General features: G+C 42.7%; 1 protein-coding gene across 4 annotated transcripts in view; it reads left to right on the forward strand.

The window, feature by feature from the left end:
- The window catches only part of mtss1la (MTSS I-BAR domain containing 2a), a 32,656-nt gene extending 20,906 nt beyond the window's left edge, over positions 1 to 11,750 (forward strand). For 2 of the 4 annotated variants that reach the window (XM_086029136.1, XM_086029139.1), the window contains 12 exons: positions 2,727 to 2,811; positions 2,981 to 3,072; positions 3,619 to 3,693; positions 5,856 to 6,013; positions 6,143 to 6,250; positions 6,708 to 6,805; positions 7,618 to 7,750; positions 8,129 to 8,203; positions 8,375 to 8,530; positions 8,864 to 9,040; positions 9,512 to 9,677; positions 10,348 to 11,750. In XM_086029136.1, coding sequence (XP_085885262.1) covers positions 2,727 to 2,811; positions 2,981 to 3,072; positions 3,619 to 3,693; positions 5,856 to 6,013; positions 6,143 to 6,250; positions 6,708 to 6,805; positions 7,618 to 7,750; positions 8,129 to 8,203; positions 8,375 to 8,530; positions 8,864 to 9,040; positions 9,512 to 9,677; positions 10,348 to 11,147 — 2,123 coding nt within the window. In that variant the 3' untranslated portion in view covers positions 11,148 to 11,750. The remainder of the gene's footprint in view (positions 1 to 2,726; positions 2,812 to 2,980; positions 3,073 to 3,618; positions 3,694 to 5,855; positions 6,014 to 6,142; positions 6,251 to 6,707; positions 6,806 to 7,617; positions 7,751 to 8,128; positions 8,204 to 8,374; positions 8,531 to 8,863; positions 9,041 to 9,511; positions 9,678 to 10,347) is intronic. The other 2 variants (XM_086029137.1, XM_086029138.1) reach the window with 2 other exon arrangements.
- Positions 11,751 to 12,221: the final 471 nt, after the last annotated feature.

Here is a 12,221-nt window from a genome sequence, read left to right on the forward strand (position 1 = left end):
ATCCTGGTCTTGATGCTCACTCCAAATCAATAGTCCATTGAAACCTGAGGGAGAGATAGTTCACCAAAGCTCCCATATTGAAGACATCAGGAACAAGGCGCTGTAGCTCCTGGCTCCTTGGCAGGGGAGCCCGTGATATAGCAGGCCTATTAAAGGACTCCCCTTCCCCAGAGGATTTAGGGAAGATAATCAGAACCAGAGCTCACTAAATGTTTAGACCACACTTAGCTGGACCTCAGTACTGGAGCTTTACAATTTTCCCACCGTGGGCCCACCGTACTGTCAGCATTTTCAAGCACTTTTTAACAAGCATAGGAAAGCTGATGGAAATTTGGAGTTTGAACCACAACCAACGTGTGGTTCTAATGAAGTGCTGCGTCACGAGCCGTTGTTGGCCGTGCTAAGATAAATGACAGAGTTTGCGCAACATCTTCCCTCCGCTCTAGCCTGTGTTTGACTCTGTCCATTCACATGTGGGTGTTGGCTACGAGGCTGGCCCTGCTTCCTCTGGAGCCACAGGGGACAAGATCTGCTCAATGATAACTTTACCAGCTCTGTAGAGAAAGTTATGCTTTAATGCCAAGAAAGTCACGCAAAAAGCAGGTGACAAAATTCTCAAGTTCTGTTCTTTCCTCGCTTGTGTATGTTTGTCACATGCGAGGGAGCTGTGGGAGTGATTCATACTGTCACACTCCATCCGGTGAGGGCCAGAGGCCAGAAGGATAGGGCCAGGAAGCCTCTGGACGTCTCCAGGATGTAGCTGTCAGTTGATCCTCCTCAGGGAGGGAAAGAAAGAGAGGAGATGGGTTGACAAGAATATGGGGGAGGGGGGGAGGGGATGCACAGTTGTGGGTGGGACATTAAGGCGTGGTCGGGTGCTCACGGCTGCCTGGCAGTGACTTTGCAATGGTCTGTTAAAGAGATAAGAGTCCACATTTGCCTTGCTCCCTCGTGCCGTGTGATGAGCTTTTTCACAGCTGCGCACGCTGTGTAATGTTAGAGAGGCCCGGGTCCACGTGCCTTGCATGTGCGTCCATGACACGCTCTGCTTTCCTTCAAGTTAACTTCCTTATTACGAAGAGGTCAACAATTGGGAAATTTTACAAAAGCAATAGCAAGGTCACAGCACATACACATGTACACCCATATACACAATCTAATAAAGTCAGCTGTCTCAAAGATTGTGCTACTATTTTGCTTTCCTTTTTACAATATTTGAAATCAGTCTCATTAAGATGGAGTCAAATGGTGAGACCTACAATCAACCTCAACTTTAACTATTATGTATCCTTGCAAAGGTAAATTTAAAAAAATGTATCGGACAATTCATTACAGTAGTTGTATCTTAGTTCATGCCTGATGCAGGTTTATCACCTTCTGAACACCGACACAAATATTTCGGTCAGTGACCAAATATCATTGAAGTGGAATCCACATCATCTTTGAACTCCACCAGATTGACAACATGGTGGTCTTTGACTTTTTGTCTCTCAATAACACACTTATGTGATATAACTAGCAGAAAAGAGCACAGATCTTAGTGGACAGCAATCTAGAGCACAATGTGCTTTTCTGAGTTTATGGGCTGGTTTTGCCGTGAGGTTTCGAGTCAGTTTCTGTCTCCCCAGCCTGCATGAATGGTGTTTAGGAAACAGAGAGAACAGGAAAGGCAGAGCAACCAAGGAAGAATAGAGGGATATCCCCTTACGTTCCCTCCTTTTTCCTCCGGGATAGAAGGGCTTGAGAACTTTTGGACGACTGGGGGGGTTGGTTAATTGCACCACCTGTCCATACAGAGGCGTGAACATCTGTATGGGGGACCTGTGTACACACATTCAAGAACAAGCATGCCTTGGCTAGGCCTATATGTGTGGTGAGAGACTTAAAGATTAGCAATGTGTGGCCCAGATTACAAGAGGATCAATGCTGCCACATACTGCACTAGCATGTGAACCACCAGTGAGACACTGGCTCGTCTGAGCTTTAGGGCTTAAGACTCCATTTAATTACACTTCAGCAGAGAGGAAAAGTACAGTAAGAAATTCTCGCAAGCTGTCATTTACACTGTGAAGTGGATCACATCTGCAGTTTTACTGTATAAGGGGTCAATGTATATTTCACCAGTAAGCCAATATAGCTTTTCTTTGCGGACATTGTCATATTTGCTTACACCACATAAATGTGACATTTATGGTCTCTGGTTTTACAATTGCTACCTTGTGGCCGCGGGAGAAAGCCATCTTGTGAAGGGAAAACAGCCCTGACTTACATTATATCACATCTTTTGAAATTGCGGTCCTCATGTGTCACACGGTATATCATCAACAGTTGTCGAAAGAAGACGATCGATCTGCTATTTCTTACTGCCATTATTTTAAGAGTAACAACATTCAGTCAGAAGAACCCTAAAGCTAAATGCATCCTGTTGTGGGATGCCGGTCGTTTTCAAATTTCCACCCATCTATTCTCTTTACCGCTTGTTCGTATAAAAATAAGACGTGTCCCTTTCGTAAAATCATGTTTAACTACATTGGCAAATTTCAATTAAGATTATGTCATTCTTGATTTTCTAATGCACATAAAAAGAAGAAAAAGAACAATAAGACACAAGCGTTCCTTTTCTTTTTACACCTCTTGTTGAGGCAGTCGTATTGCAAGTCTGAAGTTATGTGGGACTTAAGATGCATCTTTCCATTATTTAAAACTATGTTTTTTTTCTTTTGAAGGTGCCACCAGGGATATTGGCTCTGCGTTGACCAGGATGTGCATGCGGCACCGCAGCATTGAGGCCAAATTACGCCAGTTTACCAAGTACGTGTCATCTGAATGTTTGTCTCCCACTCACCTTGAGGGGGATTAGTGCTCCTGGGTTCCAGTCCGTCTCATTTGGCCTTCATCTCTCCCTGAGTGTTTCCTGCAAGACAGCTAAAGCAATTTACAACACATCCTTCGATTTCTGAGTGTCATCTTATCGCTTTAGTGCTCTAATGGAAGGCTTGGTCACACCACTCCAGGACAGAATAGAGGAATGGAAGAAGACTGCCAATCAGCTGGACAAGGACCATGCCAAAGGTGACTGACATGGAACCATATTTAAAGCGGAAGTCAACGCAAACATATTTTTTTCAAGAATATGTTCTTTGCAAGCCCACTAGTTAAAACAGGGCGTTCTGATAAATATTGCGTTTGTGGAATAAGTGTTAATCCACTCGTTTTTAGCCATCTCTGGGGGCGGCCATTTTGTCTTCTGTCGACTGAAAATGACATCACAACTGCTCACAAGGACCAATCACGGCTCAGATTCAGAGAACAGAGTCAGCCGTGATTGTTTCGTTGTGAGCAGTTGTGATGTCATTTTCAGTTGACAGAAGACAAAATGACCGCCCCCAGAGATGGCTAAAAACGAGTGCATTTTACTGCTTAATTTATATTCCACAAACACAAAATTAATCAGAATGACGTGTTTCAACTAGTTGGCCTGGTGGGAACATATTCTTGAAAAAAATATGTTTGGGTTGACTTCCGCTTTGAATATTTAAAGACTTTTTTTTTTTTTTTTTCAAAAATAAGAAACATATTAAGCATTTAAGCTTTGTGTTGGACTTTGCTGGTCAACAGAATACAAGCGGTCTCGCCAAGAAATCAAACGGAAGTCATTAGATACCATCAAACTTCAGAAAAAGGCCAGAAAAGGTGAGAATCCCTTGAGCTGAGCATGACCGCATGCTCGTGTGAGTGAATTGAGTTGAACTAGCGCCATCCTGGGGTAGATGCATTTATTACAACAGCAAGCAAGCTGATGGAGGAAAAACTTATATATGTCTGCTCTCAAGCTTTGCACTCCTTCTCAGCTACTTCTCTATGATGAGAGAAAAATTCTTCTATTAATGGTTGTAAAATAACTACATAGCTACAAGTTTTTCAAACACAATATGTCCTAATTTGACACTGCTAACATTGCTTGTTTTTCTCCCCCCCTCCTTAACCCCACTCCCAAATTCCTCCTTGGTTTCTTTTTGGCTATATCCCCCCCGACTTTAGAGCTTCTCGGTATGTCTGCTGATCTCAGTTTATAACTAATGCATGTGGTAGTTCTTCAAGGCATCACATCCATTATAATACTGTCAATCCGACCAAACGTTTATGTTAAGATTGAACGTCATTACTTCATTGCATAAAACTGGTATATTCTCACTGGGAAAGTTAAATGAGAAATCCATCCATCCGTCCATCCATCCATCCATCCATCCATCCATCCATCCATCCATCCATCCATCCATCCATCCATCCATCCATCCATCCATCCATCCATCCACCCATCCACCAATCCATTCTCTGTACCAAGGGTCATCCCAGGTGACTTTGGGTGAGAGGCGAGGTACACCCTGAACTGGTCGCCAGCCAATCACAGTAATTTAGAAATGTCATACTCTAAAGCTGAAGTGGGAATTTTACAGTTTGCTGGTCCGTCATTCGTCATCCATCAGCGGCCATAGTACCCGTCTGTCATTTTTTGTGACAAACTGAATTGTAATCGTCAGTCAGTCAGTCAGTCCGTTGGTCCGTCAGTTAAGTCCGTCAGTTAGTACTTCAGAAGTCCATTGATCCGTCAGTCGGTTCCCCCCCAAAAAACGTCAGAAAACGGGCGTCCGCCAGTCCGTCGCTGACGGACCGTTAGTTGCGGTTAGTGACGATTACAATGACGGATAAAACCCCACTTTCATCATTTGTCGGTCCGTCATTTTAAAAAAGGTGTCCCATCATTTGTTAGCAAAACGGGCGTCTGTCAGTGACAGACTGACGGACCGGTCCGTCAGTCTGATGGAATGCCCACCTCTGTTCAAAAGTATTTCAGCACGCTGCCCACTCATAGTCATTATTACTTTTAAATAATGACCATTGGAGCAGAAATGGAACATCTCTTCTGGCTAAGTGCATTAAGTCAACAATAGTATCAAGAGGCAAAGAGCAGCATGTACCCCATATACACGATGTATATCCAAACAGTACAGCTAATAAAGGTATCATGATAGTGCCATTTTCTATGATTTCCTATGGGAAAAATGAACACTTGCTTGGCCCTGCAACAAATTGTGTTTGACCTCAGAGGTTGCACTATATGACAAATTTTGTGTCAATTTAAGCAATAGTATACTCATTGGTCACAACATGAGGTACACTTGCACAATCCAATAAAACCTGTACAACCTAAATCTGTCTGACATTAAACAGAGTGGTTGACAAATATTGCAGGCAATTGGTGTCAAACATATTGACGCTGCCATCAATAAGTCTTAGGTAAGCCAAATATATTAGTGTGAACAACAATTTGATAAGTACTCGCAGGGTTTATAATATACAGCATTTCTGAAGGAATCTTTGTGTTCAGATGCATGAAACTGGCTCTCTACGTCTCTTGTAAATCAAACAGCTGGTGTCACATCCTTCTTTCATTCTTCATTGCCTCTGTTCATCTATCATAGTGTCAAAGTAGAATGTACTGTGCAGTGTGCCCTTGATTAACACTTTTCTAATGGAATTCATTCAAGGGTTTTCAAGTCATCACCAGTAGCTCCGCATCAAGTCATTATCTCTGACATGCTTCATTGTCCTCCCATTGCCATGTACAGTACATGAACCCATCAAATAAATAAACAGTTTCTCATTATGTTTTCTAATCATCTTTCATTTTTGACTCGCCCCTTCTTTGCTGCACTGTTGACACTCTTTATCTCCCCTCTCTATAATTTCCCATCTTGTTCTGTTCCTCCTTCTCTTTTGCCTCTTTGCTCAACCTCCCCATCCATCCTCCCTTCTTCTGTCTCCGTACACATACTTGCCTTAACCTATCACAGGGCGAGGAAACCTGCGCCCACAGCTGGACAGCGCCATGCAGGATGTCAGCGACCTGTACTTGCTGATGGAGGAGACGGAGAAGCAGGCCGTGCGCAGAGCACTTCTGGAAGAGAGAGGGCGCTATTGTGCATTCATTAACTTGCTGCAGCCTGTTGTGGTGGGGAACCATGAGCAACATTTAGCTTTTGTGCACAAGAATGAACATTTATTCATTTTTTAAACTGCTTATGCTGTGTTTAAATTTGTTTTAGGATGGTGTAAAATAAGATCTGTTTTTCTGTTGCAGAATGTTGAGATTGCCATGTTGGGAGAGACAACACACTTGCAGTCCATTGTTGATGATCTCACGCTGCTAACCGAAGACCCACACAAACTTCCTCCAGCGAGTGAGCAGGTATCAAAAATGGAATCATTTCAATTTTCATACCAAGCTGGTCATCTGACATCATTGTAGTGAGCCCAAGTGTTGTGCTTTTAGACTAACAGTAATTTTTCAAAATGACTTTTAAGGCCGACATTACTAATTGATAAGCTACTTTTAAATGACTGGCAGGTCACACACACTCACTGGCCACAATATTATTTACACTCGCACATCGAATGAATACAAAACTTGATGGAAATGTCTGCTTTTACAAAGTGGCAGACATATTGATATGACAGTATGTTGATTATTATGGTTGTAGTTTGCATTGCATAAAAAATGTATTGCGTCCCGTTCTTTTTAATATTTGTGTTACCTTGTTTACGGTATCTACCCATGTGTCAGTAAATCAGTGTATTGTTCTTTTAGGCAGATTTTTTTTTTCTCACCAATTGTCAGCACCATATTGTTGTGCGTGTTACCACAGGTGATCCGGGACCTAAAAGGCTCTGACTTTACCTGGTCCTATCAAACACCTCCCTCCTCCCCCAGCAGCGTCAGCTCCAGAAAGAGCAGCATGTGCAGGTAAATTTAAACATACATGTTCATACATATGCACGCATTCACATTCACACATACGCACGCACACAAGCACACGCATCCATAATCGACTGTAAAGCTCCCGAGCCAATAGCACATTATTGCAACCAGAACATGTTGACAATGTTACACTGATTTTGCGCCCACACTCATCCAGCGTCCCAATGGTTAAAAAAAAGTAGACACAAAATGGTTCAGCTAGACCAAGTTGGACTTACCTTGACCATCTACTCGATTCATAAGCTTAAAACAAAACCTTTTTTTTTTTTTTTTGCGCCATAATTCAATCAAGAATAATAGCCCAGTTCGTCAGGTTGTTCACATTACTTGGTCGAGAAATGTTGTGTCTTTGTAGTTCGTTGGGAACAGTCATGGGAAGAATGTTATCTGTTCTTGCATGACTGTCCCAAGCAGGGAACATAAAGACCTCCTTGAATGAGTTTGGTGTTGAATAACATGAGGGCCCTGACCTCGACTTCATCAACCACCTTTGTCGTGATCTAAAACAGAGATTATGAACCAACATCTGTGAATCTGTGACCTTTTGGATGAACAGACAAAAATCCCCACAGAGTTTCGGGGGCAACACCATGATGTCAACATCACTTTTCATTTTCTAGATTAAACATGACCAGGAGTCCTAAAGCAAAGGCATTATCGAAGGAAGATAAGAATCATGTGTTGAACATTGTGAGGAGAGTGTTGGAGATAGAAAAGAAGAACGGAATACAAAACCATGTTCGTTTTTGCAGCAAATTATTTTCTTGTGTTTCTGATGTTGAATATCATGTCAACAGTCTCCTCCAGATGCCCTCTGCAGGGGCCCATCGACTCAGCAGCGTCTCCTCTCACGACTCAGGATTTGTCTCCCAGGATGCCAACACCCACTCCAAGCCACCTTCTCCCATGCCCTCTGACATCACCAGTCAGGTAGCAGTAATTCCCTCAATTCTTATTTGCTATCTTATGAATCTGTAATGAGAGCATCGAGTTTGCGTTTTAAACAAAAAACATCTCTGAGCTTTTAGACGCAATACAGATTTTGGGTTGTGAATGTCGACCTTAATTGTGTCGCATTCACTCTCTCAGTGCTGTGAGCAGACTGAGCAAGGCGCCATCGCAAGATGCAAGTTCCGCTTTTGAATAAATTATATTACAGCTCCTGTATTTGGTCTGTAGATGCTCTCAGAGAGACAAATTCATCCCCGCTCCTGAAGTTCATCCTCTCCAACTTGTCCTTTCCTCTCTCATCTCTCTTACTCAATGTATGTCTCTCCCCCACTGTTGCTGTTCCATCTTCCTTCCCAGAAATCAACAAGCTCAGCCTCCTCTGAGGCTTCAGAAACCTGCCAGTCTGTCAGCGAGTGCAACTCCCCCACTGCGGTTAGTAGTGCATGCGAGTCGCCAATCAGCCAAGCTTTTTGATAATAGTCACAAATATATACAGTAGAGTTATTTTTAGTTCAAGCTTAACAAGGTCCACAGGCGGCCTCAGTGCAATTGGACTATTTGTGGATGGTGAGCACTCTGACTCAGACCTGTGTCATTCTGCAGTTTGGCTCATGCTCATCCTTCGGCACCTTCCGCCCTGCTTTCTCTCACACTGGCACCATCAGGCCTCTGTCTATCATACTTCCTGCGTCACCCACATTTAACCACTCCCACGGATCCAACACCCCCTCACCCGCATCAAAGGTTCCTAGCTGGAAGGTTTGTTTTCATTTGCAGTTTTACTTTTTGGTTCTCTCGCTTTCGACTCTGTTGCTTCTTTGCTTCTTGTGTTGCACATGTTTAGATTAACCTTTCAGTCACCTTTCGGATGCTCATCGGGTTCAGTTCTCTCATCTTTTTCCTCATAAAGATGTGGTAAACTGAGGTGGCTCGCTCATTAAACAGCAACTGGATCAGTACTCTCTGTAGTCTGCCCATATTTATTTTTATTTTGACATCTAATGATTCATGAGCCAAATCAGAAGCTTTAATCAAAAATTGTGGGATGGTACGTGCTTGGTGGGTGTCTTATTGTTGCATGTACTGCGCCAGGAGTGGGCCAAATCAAGCCAGTGTGAGCCATCATTGGCTAGCACTTTGCAGCGACGGAGAGAGTCTCTGGATAAAGTAAGAGACATAGAAGCTCCACCCAGTCCAAAGGGGTATTCTGGGATCCAAGGAGATGATGCACACCGAGCAAGAATTGTCCCAGGAATGATGACAGCTAAGGTATGAAATCTTGTGGAATGCTAAAGCACAAGCGCACTCATTGAGTCCAGACCATGATCAAGAGTTAACTCCAAAATCAATAAGTGAACAGCTATAATTCAGGATTTTAACAGAAAATGAGATTAAGTTTAATCTTGATCAAGAATTTGTTCAGATTTGTCTGTATCCGAAGAAACTAACAGTGATGAAACCCGACATGACCACAGGAAATTACAACTTGATTTATGAATATTTCACTATCCAAACATGTGAAACACATTTTTCAATTCAAAGCAGCAATATTTCCTTATCTATAAAATCAAAAAATCTTATTAAACAAAGTCATGGAATTTGCAGTAAATGGTGGTTTTGCATCATGTGTTACGTTGTTGCTAGATGCCCAATGCATGTCAACAAAAACAGGACCCCAAGATGACAAATGTAAAGATGTCCAATTGCACGTATTGGGAATGTGCATGTGTTGTTCTACAGCATGGTGAGCCCCTGTCGCCAGCAGCCAGTACTCTGGCAATGGTATTGACCAGAGGCCTAAGTATGGAGCAGCAGAAAAGCAGCAGAGACTCACTACAGTATTCCAGTGGCTACAGCACGCAGACCAACACCCCCTCATGCTCTGAGGACACCATCCCCTCCCAAGGTAAAATGTCACTCATATACACGACTCACAAAAAGTTTGGGATATTCGGCTTCTGGATTAAATATCAGGTTTTAGTTATTTTTGTACAATTTGCCGTTCTCTAACAAGGAGCTGAACAGCAAAATTTACAAGAGGCGTTTAACATGTGAATCGACCTATGCATTATTTTTTAAAATACAATTGGTATTTAATCATGTGTCTTTATATTTTGACCTCTTGAGACCAAGACAACACTTACCGATTGACAGTACCTCACCATTGCGAGGACTTAAACAGGTTGCACTCAGATAGAACATGTGCATTCAAAAAAAAGGTAAAATTAATTTCAACTGTGTGGTTATTAATTCATCCTGACATTTCACCCAAAATCTAAATACAGTACACACTCTAAAAACAGTTGGGTGAAAAAAGGACCGATCCACTACTTGGGTCAATTTGACCCAACTTTCCTAAAAATGGGTAATGTGTACAAAACAACCCCAAAAATGGGGGTGTTTTGTACAAAACAACACAAGAAAGTGGGTGGATTGGTCCATTTTTGACCCAAAATTGTGTTCTTTTTCACCCAACTGTTTTTAGAGTGCAGTATCCCAAACATTTTGTGAGGAGTGTAATTATGTATTGTATAAAAAACACTTACAAACTGAGTTTGAGTTATTATCATACCTAGGTTCTGATTATGAGTGCTACTCTCTTAATGGGGATGCTGACACTGAGGCCCAAACAGAGTTTGACAAGTCTTCCACCATCCCGCGCCACAGTAACATCGCCCAAAGCTACCGCCGCATGATTCAAACCAAAAGGCCTGCCAGCACAGCAGGCCTTCCCGCAGGTAAGAGCCAGCAGGGTGTTTCCAATGGTGCCGGGGTTAGCAACGCCGGAACAACTGCCTCTGGCACGGCTACTATTCGGCGGACGCCATCCTCCAAGACTGGGGTGAGACGCACACCTTCCACATCTGGCCCCATTCCCATCCGACCTCCCATTGTGCCGGTGAAAACCCCCACTGTGCCTGACTCACCGGGGTATGCCAGCCCATCTCAGCGTGGCGTATGTGGTGAAGAGCTGCTCTATCCAGATGATCCCTATGCTAGTGAATACCTAAGGGCCGCTACTCAGCAAAGGAGCCCCCCTGACACAGCGTGGGCTTGTGGAGGTGCAGACAGGACTTCTTACACCCAACAGGCCCGAGGCATGGCCGCCCACAGTGCTGAAGAGGACTCAATGCTGGCCGCCAACCGCCATAGTCTGGTGGAGAAGATAGGAGAGCTGGCGGCCAGCGCCCATGCCCTCGGTGAGGGTCAGTTCCCCTTCCCCAGTTCATTATTAGGGGATTCAAATCAGTGTGCACTCCAGGAAGCATCTTCTGAAGCCCAAGGAGGCATGGACATGTTGGTTACTATACGTCGGGGCGTGAAGCTGCGCAAGACAGTCACCGATGATAGGTCAGCCCCGAGGATCCTGCGGTAGCTGAAGAAAGAGTCTTTCAGAAGCACTCATAAAATACACAAAAAAAGGCACAAAATACAAAGAGGATTTAATAAGTGAATGAAGATGATTTGACAGTGCAATGAGTGACTCTTCGACAACATCAATCATTTCATGTCATGTGTGAGTTACGTATGTATAAAGTAGTTAAAGTTTACTTCAAAGTTTAAAGTTTTTGTTTTGTTTCGGTTTGATTTGTTATTTTTGTCTGTGAGCCTTGTGACTGTTGATCTGTGCCCCCCCCCGCCCCCCCGCTTCTGTTCCTCATGCTCCGATTATCACAAATCTTTACTCAAGCATGTAAAGCTCTGTGTCTCTATTTCCTCTTGCTCTTATGACTCATATAAAATTATTTTCTTCCTCAACAATGCACCCATCATTGGAAAGCGATGGTTGAAGAGCTCTGTGAGCCTCTCCATGTGTTGTTTCCTACCTTTACTGTTCAAGCACCATTATTACTGTTATGTTTCATAAGCTTAGCAGCAGTTGGGTGATTCTTGTATAGTAGGAGCAATATGGCAGTGTTTTTATCGCTGTACTGTACTGTCAATATATTCTGCTATTAAACAAGCTTTTTACTGTTAAGTGTGTTATTGTCTTTGATGCAAAATGCAGAATCCAAAGAAAGCTTCTACAAAGAAAAAAGATCAATCATATGCTGTTATTGCTAATATTTCTACATTGTATTTGTGCAATTTACTACTATATGCTGGCAATAACATTTTATTAGTTCAATATCATGATTTTTTTTAAAGGCATTCAGAGTGTCATAATACTGGAGCTAAGTTAAACGTTCTGCCTTTACAATGGTAACAATAGTCCATTTGACTGGCACTGCAAAACCCATGATTAAACAATTGTGTGGGGTGTCGATTAGAATTGCAGTACTAGAAGGAATTTGTATTACAGTACAGTATTTAATGTGGCGTAAGAGCAGTACTACACCACTGAAAATAACAACCACAATAATAATAATAATAAACATTGTTACATTAGTAACAATATAACTAGCTCTGTTTTTGATACAGGTGTTAAATCGTCGCACACTCAAAAGAC

Source organism: Filicampus tigris, chromosome 4 (assembly GCF_054856515.1).
Source record: "Filicampus tigris isolate MCC_2025a chromosome 4, RoL_Ftig_1.0, whole genome shotgun sequence".
Lineage (NCBI taxonomy): Eukaryota > Metazoa > Chordata > Actinopteri > Syngnathiformes > Syngnathidae > Filicampus > Filicampus tigris.